At 41.3% G+C, this 20663-nt stretch overlaps 1 protein-coding gene across 2 annotated transcripts in view; it reads right to left on the reverse strand.

The window, feature by feature from the left end:
* The window catches only part of TJAP1 (tight junction associated protein 1), a 447483-nt gene that overhangs the window by 72878 nt on the left and 353942 nt on the right, over window positions 1–20663 (reverse strand). For both annotated transcript variants that reach the window (XM_053712761.1, XM_053712760.1), the window contains exon 11: window positions 9784–9891. In XM_053712761.1, the coding sequence (XP_053568736.1) occupies window positions 9784–9891 (108 nt within the window). The remainder of the gene's footprint in view (window positions 1–9783; window positions 9892–20663) is intronic.

A 20663-nucleotide genomic window follows, 5' to 3' on the forward strand; every position in this document is an offset into this window, starting at 1 on the left:
TCACTATGTAATGACACATTATCTCTGGTCTCACTATGTAATGACACTATCTCTGGTCCTCACTATGTAATGACCACTATCTCTGGTCTCACCACTATGTAATGACCACTATCTCTGGTCTCTCTACTATGTAATGACACTATCTCTGGTCTCTCACTATGTAATGACCACCTATCTCTGGTCTCACTATGTAATGACACTATCTCTGGTCTCTCACTATGTAATGACACTATCTCTGGTCTCACTATGTAATGACACTATCTCTGGTCTCACTATGTAATGACACTATCTCTGGTCTCACTATGTAATGACACTATCTCTGGTCTCACTATGTAATGACACTATCTCTGGTCTCTCACTATGTAATTACACTATCTCTGGTCTCACTATGTAATGACACTATCTCTGGTCTCACTATGTAATGACACTATCTCTGGTCTCTCACTATGTAATGACACTATCTCTGGTCTCTCACTATGTAATGACACTATCTCTGGTCTCTCACTATGTAATGACACTATCTCTGGTCTCTCACTATGTAATGACACTATCTCTGGTCTCTCACTATGTAATGACACTATCTCTGGTCTCTCACTATGTAATGACACTATCTCTGGTCTCTCACTATGTAATGACACTATCTCTGGTCTCTCACTATGTAATGACACTATCTCTGGTCTCACTATGTAATGACACTATCTCTGGTCTCACTATGTAATGACACTATCTCTGGTCTCTCACTATGTAATGACACTATCTCTGGTCTCTCACTATGTAATGACACTATCTCTGGTCTCTCACTATGTAATGACACTATCTCTGGTCTCTCACTATGTAATGACACTATCTCTGGTCTCACTATGTAATGACACTATCTCTGGTCTCTCACTATGTAATGACACTATCTCTGGTCTCTCACTATGTAATGACACTATCTCTGGTCTCACTATGTAATGACACTATCTCTGGTCTCACTATGTAATGACACTATCTCTGGTCTCACTATGTAATGACACTATCTCTGGTCTCACTATGTAATGACACTATCTCTGGTCTCACTATATAATGACACTATCTCTGGTCTCACTATGTAATGACACTATCTCTGGTCTCACTATGTAATGACACTATCTCTGGTCTCTCACTATGTAATGACACTATCTCTGGTCTCTCACTATGTAATGACACTATCTCTGGTCTCTCACTATGTAATGACACTATCTCTGGTCTCACTATGTAATGACACTATCTCTGGTCTCTCACTATATAATGACCACTATCTCATGGTCTCTCACTATGTAATGACACTCTATCTCTGGTCTCCCTATGTAATGACACTATCTTGGTCTCAATAACCCCTGGTCTCTCACTATGTAATGACACTCTCTGGGTCTCCTCACTATGTAATGCCACTAATCTCTGGTCTCACTATTTATGACACTATCTCTGGTCTCTCACTATGTAATGACACTATCTTGGTCTCACTATGTAATGACACTATCTCTGGTCTCACTATGTAATGACACTATCTCTGGTCTCACTATGTAATGACACTATCTCTGGTCTCTCACTATGTAATGGACACTATCTCTGGTCTCACTATGTAATGACACTATCTCTGGTCTCACTATGTAATGACACTATCTCTGGTCTCTCACTATGTAATGACACTATCTCTGGTCCTCACTATGTAATGACACTATCTCTGGTCCTCACTATGTAATGACACTATCTCTGGTCTCTCACTATGTAATGACACTATCTCTGGTCTCACTATGTAATGACACTATCTCTATGTCTCTCACTATGTAATGACACTATCTCTGGTCATCACTATGTAATGACACTAATCTCTGTCTCACTATGTAATGACACTATCTCTGGTCTATCACCTATGTAATGACACTATCACTCTGTGTCTTTCACTATGTAATGACACTATCTCTGGTCTCACTATGTAATGACACTATCTCTGGTCTCTCACTATTAAATGACACTATCTCTGGTCTCTCACTATGTAATGACACTATCTCTGGTCTCTCACTATGTAATGACACTATCTCTGGTCTCACTATGTAATGACACTATCTCTGGTCTCTCACTATGTAATGACACTATCTCTGGTCTCTCTCTATGTAATTGACACTATCTCTGGTCTCTCTCACTATGTAATGACACTATTCTCTGGTCTCTCACTATGTAATGACACCTATCCTCTGGTCTCTCACTATGTAATGACACTATCTCTGGTCTCTCACTATGTAATGACACTATCTGCTGGTCCTCACTATGTAATGACACTATCTCTGGTCTCACTATGTAATGACACTATCTCTGGTCTCACTATGTAATGACACTATCTCTGGTCTCTCACTATGTAATGACACTATCTCTGGTCTCACTATGTAATGACACCTATCTCTGGTCTCACTATGTAATGACACTATCTCTGGTCTCTCACTATGTAATGACACTATCTCTGGTCTCTCACTATGTAATGACACTCTCTCTGGTTCTCACTATGTAATGACACTATCTCTGGTCTCACTATGTAATGACACTATCTCTGGTCTCTCACTATGTAATGACACTATCTCTGGTCTCACTATGTAATGACACTATCTCTGGTCTCACTATGTAATGACACTATCTCTGGTCTCTCACTATGTACATGACACTATCTCTGGTCTCACTATGTAATGACACTATCTCTAGGTCCTCACTATGTAATGACACTATCTCTGGTCTCTCACTATGTAATGACACTATCTCTGGTCTCTCCACTATGTAAATGACACTATCTCTGGTCTCACTATGTAATGACACTATCTCTGGTCTCACTATGTAATGACACTATCTCTGGTCTCACTATGTAATGACACTATCTCTGGTCTCTCACTATGTAATGACACTATCTCTGGTCTCTCACTATGTAATGACACTATCTCTGGTCTCTCACTATGTAATGACACTATCTCTGGTCTCACTATGTAATGACACTATCTCTGGTCTCTCACTATGTAATGACACTATCTCTGGTCTCACTATGTAATGACACTATCTCTGGTCTCTCACTATGTAATGACACTATCTCTGGTCTCTCACTATGTAATGACACTATCTCTGGTCTCTCACTATGTAATGACACTATCTCTGGTCTCTCACTATGTAATGACACTATCTCTGGTCTCTCACTATGTAATGACACTATCTCTGGTCTCTCACTATGTAATGACACTATCTCTGGTCTCTCACTATGTAATGACACTATCTCTGGTCTCTCACTATGTAATGACACTATCTCTGGTCTCTCACTATGTAATGACACTATCTCTGGTCTCACTATGTAATGACACTATCTCTGGTCTCACTATGTAATGACACTATCTCTGGTCTCTCACTATGTAATGACACTATCTCAGGTCTCACTATGTAATGACACTATCTCTGGTCTCTCACTATGTAATGACACTATCTCTGGTCTCTCACTATGTAATGACACTATCTCTGGTCTCACTATGTAATGACACTATCTCTGGTCTCACTATGTAATGACACTATCTCTGGTCTCTCACTATGTAATGACACTATCTCTGGTCTCACTATGTAATGACACTATCTCTGGTCTCACTATGTAATGACACTATCTCTGGTCTCACTATGTAATGACACTATCTCTGGTCTCTCACTATGTAATGACACTATCTCTGGTCTCACTATGTAATGACACTATCTCTGGTCTCACTATGTAATGACACTATCTCTGGTCTCTCACTATGTAATGACACTATCTCTGGTCTCACTATGTAATGACACTATCTCTGGTCTCACTATGTAATGACACTATCTCTGGTCTCTCACTATGTAATGACACTATCTCTGGTCTCTCACTATGTAATGACACTATCTCTGGTATCTCACTATGTAATGACACTATCTCTGGTATCTCACTATGTAATGACACTATCTCTGGTCTCACTATGTAATGACACTATCTCTGGTATCTCACTATGTAATGACACTATCTCTGGTCTCACTATGTAATGACACTATCTCTGGTCTCTCACTATGTAATGACACTATCTCTGGTCTCTCACTATATAATGACACTATCTCTGGTCTCACTATGTAATGACACTATCTCTGGTCTCTCACTATGTAATGACACTATCTCTGGTCTCTCACTATGTAATGACACTATCTCTGGTCTCACTATGTAATGACACTATCTCTGGTCTCTCACTATGTAATGACACTATCTCTGGTCTCTCACTATGTAATGACACTATCTCTGGTCTCTCACTATGTAATGACACTATCTCTGGTCTCTCACTATGTAATGACACTATCTCTGGTCTCTCACTATGTAATGACACTATCTCTGGTCTCTCACTATATAATGACACTATCTCTGGTCTCACTATGTAATGACACTATCTCTGGTCTCTCACTATGTAATGACACTATCTCTGGTCTCTCACTATGTAATGACACTATCTCTGGTCTCACTATGTAATGACACTATCTCTGGTCTCTCACTATGTAATGACACTATCTCTGGTCTCACTATGTAATGACACTATCTCTGGTCTCTCACTATGTAATGACACTATCTCTGGTCTCACTATATAATGACACTATCTCTGGTCTCTCACTATGTAATGACACTATCTCTGGTCTCACTATGTAATGACACTATCTCTGGTCTCTCACTATGTAATGACACTATCTCTGGTCTCTCACTATGTAATGACACTATCTCTGGTCTCACTATGTAATGACACTATCTCTGGTCTCACTATGTAATGACACTATCTCTGGTCTCTCACTATGTAATGACACTATCTCTGGTCTCTCACTATGTAATGACACTATCTCTGGTCTCTCACTATGTAATGACACTATCTCTGGTCTCACTATGTAATGACACTATCTCTGGTCTCTCACTATGTAATGACACTATCTCTGGTCTCACTATGTAATGACACTATCTCTGGTCTCACTATGTAATGACACTATCTCTGGTCTCTCTATGTAATGACACTATCTCTGGTCTCACTATGTAATGACACTATCTCTGGTCTCTCACTATGTAATGACACTATCTCTGGTCTCTCACTATGTAATGACACTATCTCTGGTCTCTCACTATATAATGACACTATCTCTGGTCTCTCACTATGTAATGACACTATCTCTGGTCTCTCACTATGTAATGACACTATCTCTGGTCTCACTATGTAATGACACTATCTCTGGTCTCTCACTATGTAATGACACTATCTCTGGTCTCACTATGTAATGACACCTATCTCTGGTCTCACTATGTAATGACACTATCTCTGGTCTTCTCACTATGTTATGACACTATCCTCTGGTCTCACTATGTAATGACACTATCTCTGGTCTCACCTATGTAATGACACTATCTATGGTCTCCCTCACTATGTAATGACACTATCTCTGGTCTCTCACTATGTAATGACACTATCCTCTGGTATCTCACTATGTCAATGACACTATTCTCTGGTCTCTCACTATGTATTGACACTATCTCTGGTCTCTCACTATGTAATGACACTATCTCTGGTATCTCACTATGTAATGACACTATCTCTGGTCTCTCACTATGTAATGACACTATCTCTTGTCTCACTATGTAATGACACTATCTCTGGTCTCTCACTATGTAATGACACTATCTCTGGTCTCACTATGTAATGAAAAGATCTCTGGTCTCTCACTCTGTAATGACACTATCCTCTTAGGTCTCTCACTATATAATGACACTATCTCTGGTCTCACTATGTAATGGACACTACTCTCTGGTCTCTCACTATGTTAATGACACTATCTCTGGTCTCCTCACTATGTAATGACACTATCTCTGGTCTCTCACTTTGTAATGACACTATCTCTGGTCTCTCACTATGTAATGACACTATCTCTGGTCTCTCACTATGTAATGACACTATCTCTGGTCTCTCACTATGTAATGACACTATCTCTGGTCTCACTATGTAATGACACTATCTCTGGTCTCTCACTATGTAATGACACTATCTCTGGTCTCTCACTATGTAATGACACTATCTCTGGTCTCTCACTATGTAATGACACTATCTCTGGTCTCTCACTATGTAATGACACTATCTCTGGTCTCTCACTATGTAATGACACTATCTCTGGTCTCTCACTATGTAATGACACTATCTCTGGTCTCACTATGTAATGACACTATCTCTGGTCTCTCACTATGTAATGACACTATCTCTGGTCTCTCACTATGTAATGACCACTATCTCTGGTCTCTCACTATGTAATGACACTATCTCTGGTCTCTCACTATGTAATGACACTATCTCTGGTCTCACTATGTAATGACACTATCTCTGGTCTCACTATGTAATGACACTATCTCTGGTCTCTCACTATGTAATGACACTATCTCTGGTCTCTCACTATGTAATGACACTATCTCTGGTCTCACTATGTAATGACACTATCTCTGGTCTCTCACTATATAATGACACTATCTCTGGTCTCACTATGTAATGACACTATCTCTGGTCTCACTATGTAATGACACTATCTCTGGTCTCACTATATAATGACACTATCTCTGGTCTCTCACTATGTAATGACACTATCTCTGGTCTCACTATGTAATGACACTATCTCTGGTCTCACTATGTAATGACACTATCTCTGGTCTCACTATGTAATGACACTATCTCTGGTCTCTCACTATGTAATGACACTATCTCTGGTCTCACTATGTAATGACACTATCTCTGGTCTCTCACTATGTAATGACACTATCTCTGGTCTCTCACTATGTAATGACACTATCTCTGGTCTCTCACTATGTAATGACACTATCTCTGGTCTCACTATGTAATGACACTATCTCTGGTCTCTCACTATGTAATGACACTATCTCTGGTCTCACTATGTAATGACACTATCCTCTGGTCCTCACTATGTGAACTGACACTATCTCTGGTCCTCACTATGTAATGACACTCTCTCCTGGTCTCACTATGTAATGACACCTATCTCTGTCGGTCTCCATATGTAATGACACTATCTCTGGTCTCACTATGTATGACACTAATCTCTGTTCTCTCACTATGTAATGAACTATCTATGGTCTCTCACTTTGTTAATGCTCTATCTATGGTATATGTAATGATACTATCTTCTGGTCTCTCACTATAGTAATGGGCACTATCTCTCTGGTCTCACTATGTAATGACACTATCCTCTGGTCTTCACTATGTAATGACACTATCTCTGGTCTCTCCTATGTAATGACACTATCTCTGTGTCTCACTATGTAATAGACACTATCTCTGGTCTCACTATGTAATGACACTATCTCTGGTTCTCACTATGTCATGACACTATCTCTGGTCCTCTCACTATGTAATGACACTATCTCTGGTCTCTCACTATGTAACGACACTATCTCTGGTCTCACTATGTAATGACACTATCTCTGGTCTCTCACTATGTAATGACACTATCTCTGGTCTCACTATGTAATGACACTATCTCTGGTCTCACTATGTAATGACACTATCTCTGGTCTCACTATGTAATGACACTATCTCTGGTCTCACTATGTAATGACACTATCCTTGGCTCTCTCACTATGTAATGGACACTATCTCTGGTCTCTCATATGTATTGACACTATCTCTGGTCTCACTATGTAATGACCATATCTCTGGTCTCACTATGTAATGACACCTATCTCTGGTCTCTCACTATGTATGACACTATCTCTGGTCTCTCACTATGTAATGACACTATCTCTGGTCTCACTATGTAATGAACACTATCTCTGGTCTCAACTATGTAATGACACTATCTCTGGTCTCACTATGTAATGACACTATCTCTGGTCTCACTATGTAATGACACTATTCTCTGGTCTCTACCAACTATGTAATGACACTATCTCTGGTCTCTCACTATGTAATGACCACTATTCTGGTCTCACCTATGTAATAATGACTACCTATCTCTGGTCTCTCACTATGTAATGACACTATCTCTGGTCTCACTATGTAATGACACTATCCTCTGGTCTCTCACTATGTAATGACACTATCTCTGGTCCTCTCACTATGTAATGACAACTATCTCTGGTCTCACTATGTAATGACACTATCTCTGGTCTCACTATGTAATGACACTATCTCTGGTCTCTCACTATGTAATGACACTATCTCTGGTCTCACTATGTAATGACACTATCTCTGGTCTCTCACTATGTAATGACACTATCTCTGGTCTCACTATGTAATGACACTATCTCTGGTCTCTCACTATGTAATGACACTATCTCTGGTCTCTCACTATGTAATGACACTATCTCTGGTCTCTCACTATGTAATGACACTATCTCTGGTCTCTCACTATGTAATGACACTATCTCTGGTCTCTCACTATGTAATGACACTATCTCTGGTCTCTCACTATGTAATGACACTATCTCTGGTCTCTCACTATGTAATGACACTATCTCTGGTCTCACTATGTAATGACACTATCTCTGGTCTCTCACTATGTAATGACACTATCTCTGGTCTCTCACTATGTAATGACACTATCTCTGGTCTCTCACTATGTAATGACACTATCTCTGGTCTCACTATATAATGACACTATCTCTGGTCTCTCACTATGTAATGACACTATCTCTGGTCTCTCACTATATAATGACACTATCTCTGGTCTCACTATATAATGACACTATCTCTGGTCTCTCACTATATAATGACACTATCTCTGGTCTCACTATGTAATGACACTATCTCTGGTCTCACTATGTAATGACACTATCTCAGGTCTCACTATATAATGACACTATCTCTGGTCTCTCACTATATAATGACACTATCTCTGGTCTCACTATGTAATGACACTATCTCTGGTCTCACTATGTAATGGCACTATCTCTGGTCTCACTATATAATGACACTATCTCTGGTCTCTCACTATGTAATGACACTATCTCTGGTCTCACTATGTAATGACACTATCTCTGGTCTCTCACTATGTAATGACACTATCTCTGGTCTCACTATGTAATGACACTATCTCTGGTCTCTCACTATGTAATGACACTATCTCTGGTCTCTCACTATGTAATGACACTATCTCTGGTCTCACTATGTAATGACACTATCTCTGGTCTCTCACTATGTAATGACACTATCTCTGGTCTCACTATGTAATGACACTATCTCTGGTCTCTCACTATGTAATGACACTATCTCTGGTCTCACTATGTAATGACACTATCTCTGGTCTCTCACTATGTAATGACACTATCTCTGGTCTCTCACTATGTAATGACACTATCTCTGGTCTCACTATGTAATGACACTATCTCTGGTCTCACTATGTAATGACACTATCTCTGGTCTCTCACTATGTAATGACACTATCTCTGGTCTCTCACTATGTAATGACACTATCTCTGGTCTCTCACTATGTAATGACACTATCTCTGGTCTTGCTATGTAATGACACTATCTCTGGTCTCTCACTATGTAATGACACTATCTCTGGTCTCACTATGTAATGACACTATCTCTGGTCTCTCACTATGTAATGACACTATCTCTGGTCTCACTATGTAATGACACTATCTCTGGTCTTGCTATGTAATGGCACTATCTCTGGTCTCTCTGTGTCAGCACTCTGTTTGTGTAATAGCACTCTCAATACAAGGATCTCATATGCCCACCCCTGCCCCTGATACTTTACATTCAGTTCCTCTAGCTTGTTGATGGTGGTCTTTGCATCCAGCAGCTTGTTGGTCAGCTCCACAATCTCCCAGTCCAGAGTTTTCCGATCCATCTCAGCTTTCTTAATCTGGGGGGAACAATGAGAGGGTGGTGAGTGAAGGCCTTAAATTGCACAGATGAAGGGTACAAGGAGTGCAGACAGGAGAGGGCAGCTAACTGGGTCAGGTGTGCAAAACATCAGACAAAGGGATAGTGCCAACCACAATGGGAAGCCGTAAGCCCAGCAGTGAGGATAAAGGGGACAAAAAAGGTAGCTGAGAGGGCCTGTGACATGGGAGGTGTGTACAATAGGCCCACAGAGGGTGCAGGTTGGAGTCCAGGTAGGACAAGGTAAGGATCTAAGTAACATGGCAATCAAACCCTCTCCTCATCTACCAAACGCAACTGAATAGATCCAGCTTTGGCTGAGCGATGCCTGAAAGCAGGAGGTGGTGAGAGAAAGAGAGAAACAGATAACAGGATCAGTAGGATAGAAAAGAAGTGAAAACACAATTTATGCTTACCCGATAAATTCATTTCTTTCATGGTGGTGAAAGTCCATCATCCATTACTCCTGGTAATTACTCTTCTCTACCATTAGGAGGCGTCAAGAGCTCTATATAACCCCTCCCAACTCACACATACCTTAGTCTAATGTATAGCTAAGCAAAGTTAGGTAATAAAAAGAAATAAAAACCATAAAAGGAGCAGGGGGAAAATATGTGTTGAAGAAAAAACTAACCCCCAAAAAAACATAAGGGTGGGGTCTCTTGGTTACCACCATGAAATAAATTAATTTATCATCAGGAAAGCATAAATTGTTTGCTTTCATACAAGTGGTGAGAGTCCACAATCCATTTCTCTTTTGAACTAATACCCAAGCTGTGGAGTCCACGAGTAATTACAAAGGCAGGGATTTAAAAAACATGATTTATGTAAGAACTTACCTGATAAATTATTTTCTTTCATATTGGCAAGAGTCCATGAGCTAGTGACGTATGGGTATACAATCCTACCAGGAGGGGCAAAGTTTCCCAAATTTATACAAAATCATAACCACCACAAAAAGGGTGGGCCTCGTGGACTCTTGCCAATATGAAAGAAATTAATTTATCAGGTATGTTCTTACATAAATTATGTTTTCTTTCATGTAATTGGCAAGAGTCTATGAGCTAGTGACGTATGGGATAGAAAATACCCAAGATGTGGAAGTCCACAGAAGAGTCACTAGAGAGGGAGGGATAAAATAACAGCTATTTCCACTGAGAAAATAAATCCACACAATAATTAAGTTTTTCTTAAAAAAACTTAAATCAAAAGCAGTAGAACCAAACTGAGACAGCTGCCTGAAGAACTTTTCTACAAAAGACTGCTTCAGAAGAAGCAAAATACATCAAAATGGTAAAAACAATACAAATATGCAAAGACCAAAACGACATCAACGAAGCTTCATTCTGAAAAAGAACAAGAAATGGCGACTGAACTTAGTAGAATGAGCTGTAAATCTCTGAGGCGGAGCCTGCCCTGCCTCCAAATAAGCCTTGAGAAACAAAAGCTTTAACGAGGATGACAAAGAAATGGCAGAGGCTTCCTAACCTTCTCTGGAACCAGAAAAAACAACAAAACATAAATTATGCTTACCTGATAATTTCATTTTCTTCTGATGGAAAGAGTCCACAGCTGCATTCATTACTTTTGGGAAATAAGAACCTGGCCACCAGGAGGAGGCAAAGACACCCCAGCCAAGGCTTAAATAATCCTCCCACTCCCCTCATTCCCCAGTCATTCTGCAGAGGAACAAGGAACAGTAGAAGAAATATCGGGATGAAAGGTGCCAGAAGAGTATAAGGACGCCCCACATAAAATTACGGGCGGGGAGCTGTGGACTCTTTCCATCAGAAGAAAACATAATTTATACTTACCTGATAAATTTATTTCTCTTGTAGTGTATCCAGTCCACGGATCATCCATTACTTATGGGATATTCTCCTTCCCAACAGGAAGTTGCAAGAGATCACCCATAGCAGAGTTGCTATATAGCTCCTCCCCTAACTGCCATATCCAGTCATTCGACCGAAAACATGCAGAGAAAGGAAAAACCATAGGGTGCAGTGGTGACTGTAGTTTAAATGAAAAAATTACCTGCCTTAAAAGGACAGGGCGGGCCGTGGACTGGATACACTACAAGAGAAATAAATTTATCAGGTAAGTATAAATTATGTTTTCTCTTGTTAAGTGTATCCAGTCCACGGATCATCCATTACTTATGGGATACCAATACCAAAGCTAAAGTACACGGATGATGGGAGGGACAAGGCAGGTACTTAAACGGAAGTTACCGCTGCCTATAAAAACCCTTTCTCCCAAAAATAGCCTCCGAAGAAGCAAAGAATCAAATTTGTTAAATTTGAAAAAGTATAAAACGCAGACCAAGACTCCGTCTTGTAAATCTGTTCAACAGAAGCCTCATTTTTAAAAAGGCCCAAGTGAAAACCATAGCTCTAGTAGAATGAGCTGTAATCCTTTCAGGAGGCTGCTGTCCAGCAGTCTCCTAAGCTAAAAGAATTGTGCTTTTTTTTTAAAACCAAAAGACAGAGAGGTTGCTGAAGTCTTTGACCTCTCCTCAGACCAGAATAGACAACAAACAAAGTGAATGTTTGATGAAGATCTGTAGTAGCTTGTAAGTAAAACTTTAAAGGACGAACCACGTCCAAATTGTGTAATAGACTTTCCTTCTTTGAAGAAGGATAAGGGTACAAGAATGGAACAACAATTTCTTGAGTGATATTCTTGTTAGATACCACCTTAGGTAAAAACCCAGGTTGGTACACAGGACCACCTTATCCGTACGGAGGACCAGATAAGGAGAATTACATTGTAACGCAGATAACTCAGAGACTCTACGAGCCGAGGAAATAGCTACCAAAAAGGAACTTTCCAAGATAAAAGTTTGATATCTATGGAATGAAAAAGGTTCAAACGGAACTCCTTGAAGAACCTTAAGAACCAGGTTTAAGCTCCATGGCGGAGCAACAGTTTCAAACACAGGCTTGGTTCTAACCAAAGCCTGACCAAACGCCTGAACATCTAGAATACCTGCCAGACGCTTGTGCAAAAGAATAGACAGAGTAGAAATCTGTCCTTTTAAGGAACTAGCTGACAACCAGTTTCTCAAAATCATCGTGGAGAAAAGATAATATCCTTGGAATCCCGAATTTACTCCATGAGTAACCCTTGGATTCATAACAATAAGATATTTACACCATATCTATGTTAATTTTCCTAGAGACAGGATTTCATGCCTGTATTAAGGTATCAATGACTGACTCGGAAAAGTCATGCTTTGATAACATCAAGCGTTCAGTCTCCAGGCAGTCCATCTCAGATTAGTTATATTTAGATGGTTGAAAAGACCCTGAGGTAGAGGGTCCTGTCTCAGAAACAGAGACCGTGGTGGAGAGGATGACATGTCCACCAGATCTGTATACCAGGTCCTGCGTGGCCACGCAGGCGCTGTCAAAAACACCAAAGCACTCTCCTGCTTGATCTTGTGTAAACACCTCCGGAGGGAATCCCACTCCTCCAGATGAAAAGTCTGACGACTTAGAAAATCCGCCTCCCAGTTCTCAACACCTGGGATATGGATAGCTGACAGACAAGAGAGAGTCTCTGTCCAGTGAATTATTTTAAGACTGCTAACATCGCTAGGAAACTATGTTCCCCCTTGATGGAAGATGGAAGCCACAGTCGTGATATTGTCCGACTGAAAAATGATGTACCTCAGAGTTGCTAACTGAGGCCAAGTCTGAAGAGCATGGAATACCGCTCCCAGTTCCAGAATATACCTTAGAAGGAGGGTCTCCTCCTGAGTCCACTATCCCTGAGCCTTCAGGCAGTTCCAGACTGTATCCCAACCTAAAAGGCTGGCATCTGTTGTAACAATTGTCCCATCTGACCTGCGGAAATTCATACCCTTGGACAGATGGACCCGAGATAGTCCCCAGAGAAGAGAATCTCTGGTCTCTTGGTCCAGATTTAACAGGAGAACAAATCTGTGTAATCCCCATTCCTCTGACTGAGTCTGCATAGTTGCAGCGGTCTGAAATGAAGGCATGCAAACGGTACTACGTCCCTTGCCGCTATCATTAAGCCAATTACATTCATATACTGAGCCACCAAAGGGCGCGGATGGAATGAAGAACACAACAGAAATTTAGAAACTTTGACAACCTGGACTCCGTCAGGTAAATTTTCATTTCTACAAAATCTATCAGAATCCCTAGGAGGGAAACCCTTGAGATTGGGGATAGAGCACTCTTCCTGTTCACTTTTCCACCCATGCGATCTCAGAAATGCCAGTACTACGTCCGTATGAGACTTGGCAACTTGGATGTTTGACGCCTGTATCAGGATGTCGTCAAAATAAGGGGCCACTTCTATGCCCCGCAGCCTAAGGACCGCCAAAGCGACCCCAGAACCTCTATAAAGATTCTTGGGGCTGTAGTTAACCCTAAAGGAAAGAACTACAAAACTGGTAATGCCTGTTTAAAAAGGGAACCTGAAAAACCGATGGTAATCTTTCTGCATCGTAATGTGAGGATAAGCATCCTTCAAATCCATTGTAGCCCTCTAGTGACTCTCCTGGATCATAGTTAAGATGGTACGAATAGTTTCCAACTTAAATGATGGAATTCTGAGGAATTTGTTTAAGATCTTTAAATCCAAAATAGATTTGAAGGTTCCCTCTCCTTGGGAACCACAAACAGATTTGAGTAAAAACTCTATCCCTGTTCCTCCCCTGGAACTGGATGGGTCTCGTACACAGTGTAAGACTGCCTCTTTCTTTATCTGGTTTGCAGATAATTGTGAAAGGTGAAATCTCCCCTTCTTTGGGGGAAGCTTTGAAATCCAGAAGATATCTCTGGGATATAATTTCCAATGCCCAGGGATCCTGGGCCTCTCTCTCACGTCCACGCCTGGGCGAAAGATGAAAGTCTGCCCCCTACAGGGTCCGTTACCGGATAGGGAGCCGTTCTACCTGCTGTCTTAGAGGCAGCAGCAGGCACCTTGGCCTGCTTATCTTTGTTCCAGGTCTGGTTGTCACCAGACCGTCTTGGAGTTTCGAAAATTAGACTTTTTTGTTCCTGAGGAAGGGCATTACCTTTTCCTCCAGTGATATTAGTAATAATCTCCTTCAAACCAGGCCCGAATAGGGTCTGCCCCTTGAAAGGGAGTTAAGTAGCTTATTTATTAAAGTCACGACAGCTGACCATAATATAAGCCCTAGCGCTGTGCGCGCCAGCATAGTAAAAACAGAATTCTTAGCCGTTAGTTTAGTCAAAAGAAAACAAGGCATCAGAAAAAAAAAAGGAATTGGCTAGCTTAAGTGCTCTAAGCATGTCAAGTATTCATTCAATGGAGTCGCTACCTGTAAAGCCTCACCCAGAGACTCAAACCAGAACGCCGCAGCAGCAGTGACAAAAGCAATGCATGCAAGGGGCTACAGGATAAAAAGTTTGTCGAATAAACATTTTCTAAAAAAGCACAACTGTCCTCGCCAGGGCTAGTGATACGCTTAGCTAGAGTAGAAACTCTTCTCTCCACCTTAGGGACCGTCTGCCATAAGTTCCCGTGTGGTGGCATCTGTTAGAAACAGTTTTCTAAAAATAGGAGGGGAAGAGAACGGCACACCTGGTCTATCCCATTCCTTATTAATAATTTCTGTAAACCTCTTTAGGTATTGAAAGAAACATCAGTACACACCGGCACTGTATAGTATCTATTCAGTCTACACAATTTCTAGCACTGTAATTGTAAACCAGTCATTCAGAGCTGCTAAAACCTCCCTGAGCAACAAGTGGAGGATCTTAAGCATAAATTTTAAATATAGAAATATCGGAATCAGGTTAAATCATCTCCCCTGAATCACAAATATGACCCACTGCATATAGTGAGGCAGTAACAGACATGGTTCTTGACGCATCTGTATGCTCTGTATCTATCCCCAGAGCTATCTCGCTTTCCTTTAATTTCAGGTAGTCTGACTAATACCGCTTCCAGAGTATTATTCATAACTTTCGCCATGTCATGTAAAATAAACGCTATAAGCGCCCTTGATGTACTAGGCGCCATTTGAGCGTGAATCCCTGGAGCGGGAGTCGAAGAGTCTGACACGTGGGGAGAGTTAGACGGCATAACTTCCCCCTCGACAGAAACCTCTGATAAAATAAACGCTATGGGCGCCCTTGAACCACTTGGCGCCATTTGAGCGCGAGTCCCTAAAGCGGGAGTCAAAGGGTCTGACACGTGGGGAGAGTTAGTCGGCATAACTTCCCCCTCGACAGAATCCTCTGGTGATGATGTTTTTAAAGACAAAAAAATGATCTTTATTGTTTAACATGAAATCAGTACATCTGGTACACATTCTAAAATGGGGTTCCACCATGGCTTTTAAACATAATGAACACAGAGCTTCCTCTATGTCAGACATGTTAGAACAGACTAATAATGATACTAGTAAGCTTGGAAAACACTTTAAATCAAGTTAACAAGCAAATATAAAAAACGTTACTGTGCCTTTAAGAGAAACAAATTTTGTCAGCATTTGAAAAACATTTTTAAAAAGGCAGTAAATCAAACAAAATTTTTACAGTATATGTAATAAGTTCACAGAGCATTGCACCCACTTGCAAATGGATGATTAACCCCTTAATGCAAAAAACAGATAAAAAAAACGACATAGACGTTTTTTAACAGGTACAACAAAACTGCCACAGCTGAGCTGTGGATTACCTTCCCTATAAACGATTTTGGAAGTCTTTTTAGTCCTTTAGAGATGTCCTGTAGTATTCAAAGGACTGCTGAGGCAATCTGGATGATTCATTTAGTAAATTTAACTGTGTAAAAAAGCTCTAAATTAGATCCCTCCCACTCATATTACAACAGTGGGAAACCTCAGTTAACTGTTGCTATGCAGAAATTAAGCCAGCCATGTGGAAAAATTATGCCCCAATAAACCTTATCACCAATATACCTCAAAAAAACGATTAAACATGCCAGCAAACGTTTTTAAAACAACCTTCTTTTAAAGAGTATGTATCTCTATTAATAAGCCTGTCTTGCTTTCCCTGCATTAAGGCTTAAATTAGATTATTTCAGTATCAGCAGCATTTTCATAGTCAATTCCATTCCTTAGAAAATTACTTTACTGCACATACATTAATAAGCCTGCTAACAGTCGCTTTCACTGCATTAAGGCTTTACTTATATTAATTTGATAACAGCAGCATTTTCTTAGTCAATTCCATTCCTTAGAAAAGTGTTTTACTGCACACACATTAATAAGCCTGCTAACAGTCGCTTTCACTGCATTAAGGCTTTACTTACATTAATTTGGTAACAGCAGCATTTTCTTAGTCAATTCCATTCCTTAGAAAAATATTTTACTGCACATAACCGCACGCTGTCCCCCATCTGAAGTTTACCTCACTCCTCAGAATGTGTGAGAAAACAGCCAGTGGATCTTAGTTACTTCTGCTAAGATCATAGAAAAACGCAGGCAGATTCTTCTTCCAAATACTGCCTGAGAGAAAAACAGCACACTCCGGTGCCATTAAAAAATAACAAACTTTTGATTGAAGAAATAAATTAAGTATAAAACACCACTCCTCTCGCGGACCTCCTTCTATGTTGAGAGTTGCAAGAGAATGACTGGGTATGGCAGTTAGGGGAGGAGCTATATAGCAACTCTGCTATGGGTGATCTCTTGCAACTTCCTGTTGGGAAGGAGAATATCCCATAAGTAATGGATGATCCGTGGACTGGATACACTTAACAAGAGAAAAGGAAATTATCAGGTAAGCATAATTTATGTTTTTCTTCTTAAATGGAAAGTCCACAGCTGCATTCATTACTTTTGGGAAAACAATACCCAAGCTTTAGAGGACACTGAATGCCAAGACGCAAGGGTACAATAGGCGGCCCATACTAAGGGCACCAGGCCTGAACCTCTACCCAATAAAAAACCCTGCTTCGTCCGAAGCTGAAAAATTTTAAGAGGAAAAGCCCCAGTGACACTAACTCGCAGTTAGTCCAGAAGCCAAACTAGAGACGGCAAACGGACTCGACTGAGCCAAAGTCCTCCAGGAGACACAGTTGCCCAACAAATGATCCCCCACCGCTCACCTCCACAAATGAAGGAGACACCAGCCGAAACCCCCAAGGGAACAAGGCAAAGGAGAACCAAGGAAACCGAAAGGTCCCCTAATACAAAAAGGAACACCTCCACTAGTGAGCCCAGCTCACAGAGACCCAAAGGGGCCCAAACAGGGAAAGGAGGCCACGCCTATACCAAGCGAAACTCGGGATGACCGGGCACAGAGACAGAACAGACGTCAACCCAATATCCTGCAAGCATGGAAAGCAACGGAAGAGGCAAAATCCTCCCAGTGTCTGGCCATAGAATACCAAGGTAGTCGAAAAAGTGTGTAATACACCCAGGTGAAAAACCCCAAGTTTGAGAACACAGAGTCCACAACAGGATGACACAGAGGATACTTGCGAGGAGGAAGAAGAAGCAGTCAGGCAAGAAACAGACCGCAAAAGCAGCCCCCATACAGAGGGCACTTTCCAGGTAACTTAAGTCGCCGGACCTACACACAGGTCCCTGAAAAGGGGAACACAAAAACCTCAATTGAGGACCCCCGAGAAGGAGAGTATACTCTCAGAACCCCGAAGGAAGAGTAAACCCTCTTCTAATCAATGGAGCAAGAAAAATCTATACCCTAGCAGACTAAGCTAACAGGATAGACTCAACAAGCTCACACATCCAGAGGAGACTGCGCAAACGCAGTTCCTTAGACCGCTCGGCCATCCTGACCTGCAGACCCACACTCAGCTGGACCAACCCAGCCTCCGGGATCCAAGACAGGGAAACAAAAGAATCCTGAAACAGGTACAGGAACGAGCGTAAGGATAGCACAGCCATCCCCACAGAGCACAAGTACAACCCAACTCTGAAACACACAACAAGGCAATAGACCTAAGGATCTATCAAAATAAAGGCCCAACAAGTCTGCTTGGAGCCAGCAAGACCCCAGGGGGAACCAATCCCACCTTTCCGCCTCCCATCCAGGAGAAGCCCCAAGCAAGGACTCTATCTCCATAGGGAGGAGAATATCCTCTAAAGAAAAGGGATGATGCTGAAAGGGCAACAACTGTCCTCAAGGCCCGAAGGCACCGGCTAATGGGAAGTGAAATTCCCAACACAGATGTCCTAGAAAACATAATTTATGCTTACCTGATAAATTTATTTCTCTTGTAGTGTATCCAGTCCACGGATCATCCATTACTTGTGGGATATTCTCCTTCCCAACAGGAAGTTGCAAGAGGATCACCCACAGCAGAGCTGCTATATAGCTCCTCCCCTCACTGCCATATCCAGTCATTTGACCGAAACAAGACGAGAAAGGAGAAACCATAGGGTGCAGTGGTGACTGTAGTTTAATTCAAATTTAGACCTGCCTTAAAAGGACAGGGCGGGCCGTGGACTGGATACACTACAAGAGAAATACATTATTCAGGTAAGCATAAATTATGTTTTCTCTTGTTAAGTGTATCCAGTCCACGGATCATCCATTACTTGTGGGATACCAATACCAAAGCTAAAGTACACGGATGATGGGAGGGACAAGGCAGGAACTTAAACGGAAGGAACCACTGCCTGTAGAACCTTTCTCCCAAAAACAGCCTCCGAAGAAGCAAAAGTGTCAAATTTGTAAAATTTTGAAAAGGTGTGAAGCGAAGACCAATTCGCAGCCTTGCAAATCTGTTCAACAGAGGCCTCATTTTTAAAGGCCCAGGTGGAAGCCACAGCTCTAGTAGAATGAGCTGTAATCCTTTCAGGGGGCTGCTGTCCAGCAGTCTCATAGGCTAAGCGTATTATGCTCCGAAGCCAAAAGGAGAGAGAGGTTGCTGAAGCTTTTTGACCTCTCCTCTGTCCAGAGTAAACGACAAACAGGGCAGATGTTTGACGAAAATCTTTAGTAGCCTGTAAGTAAAACTTCAAGGCACGGACTACGTCCAGATTATGCAAAAGACGTTCCTTCTTTGAAGAAGGATTAGGACACAATGATGAAACAACAATCTCTTGATTGATATTCCTGTTAGAAACCACCTTAGGTAAAAACCCAGGTTTGGTACGCAGAACTACCTTGTCTGAATGAAAAATCAGATAAGGAGAATCACAATGTAAGGCAGATAATTCAGAGACTCTTCGAGCCGAGGAAATAGCCATCAAAAACAGAACTTTCCAAGATAAAAGTTTAATATCAATGGAATGAAGGGGTTCAAACGGAACTCTCTGAAGAACTTTAAGAACCAAGTTTAAGCTCCACGGGGGAGCAACAGTTTTAAACACAGGCTTAATCCTAACCAAAGCCTGACAAAATGCCTGGACGTCTGGAACTTCTGCCAGACGCTTGTGCAAAAGAATAGACAGAGCAGAGATCTGTCCTTTTAAAGAACTAGCTGATAAGCCTTTGTCCAAACCCTCTTGGAGAAAAGACAATATCCTAGGAATCCTAACCTTACTCCATGAGTAACTCTTGGATTCACACCAATAAAGATATTTACGCCATATCTTATGGTAGATTTTCCTGGTGACAGGCTTCCGAGCCTGTATTAAGGTATCAATGACTGACTCGGAGAAGCCACGCCTTGATAGAATCAAGCGTTCAATCTCCATGCAGTCAGTCTCAGAGAAAGTAGATTTGGATGATTGAAAGGACCTTGTATTAGAAGGTCCTGCCTCAGAGGTAGAGTCCATGGTGGAAGAGATGACATGTCCACTAGGTCTGCATA

Source organism: Bombina bombina, chromosome 4, assembly GCF_027579735.1.
Source record: "Bombina bombina isolate aBomBom1 chromosome 4, aBomBom1.pri, whole genome shotgun sequence".
NCBI lineage: Eukaryota > Metazoa > Chordata > Amphibia > Anura > Bombinatoridae > Bombina > Bombina bombina.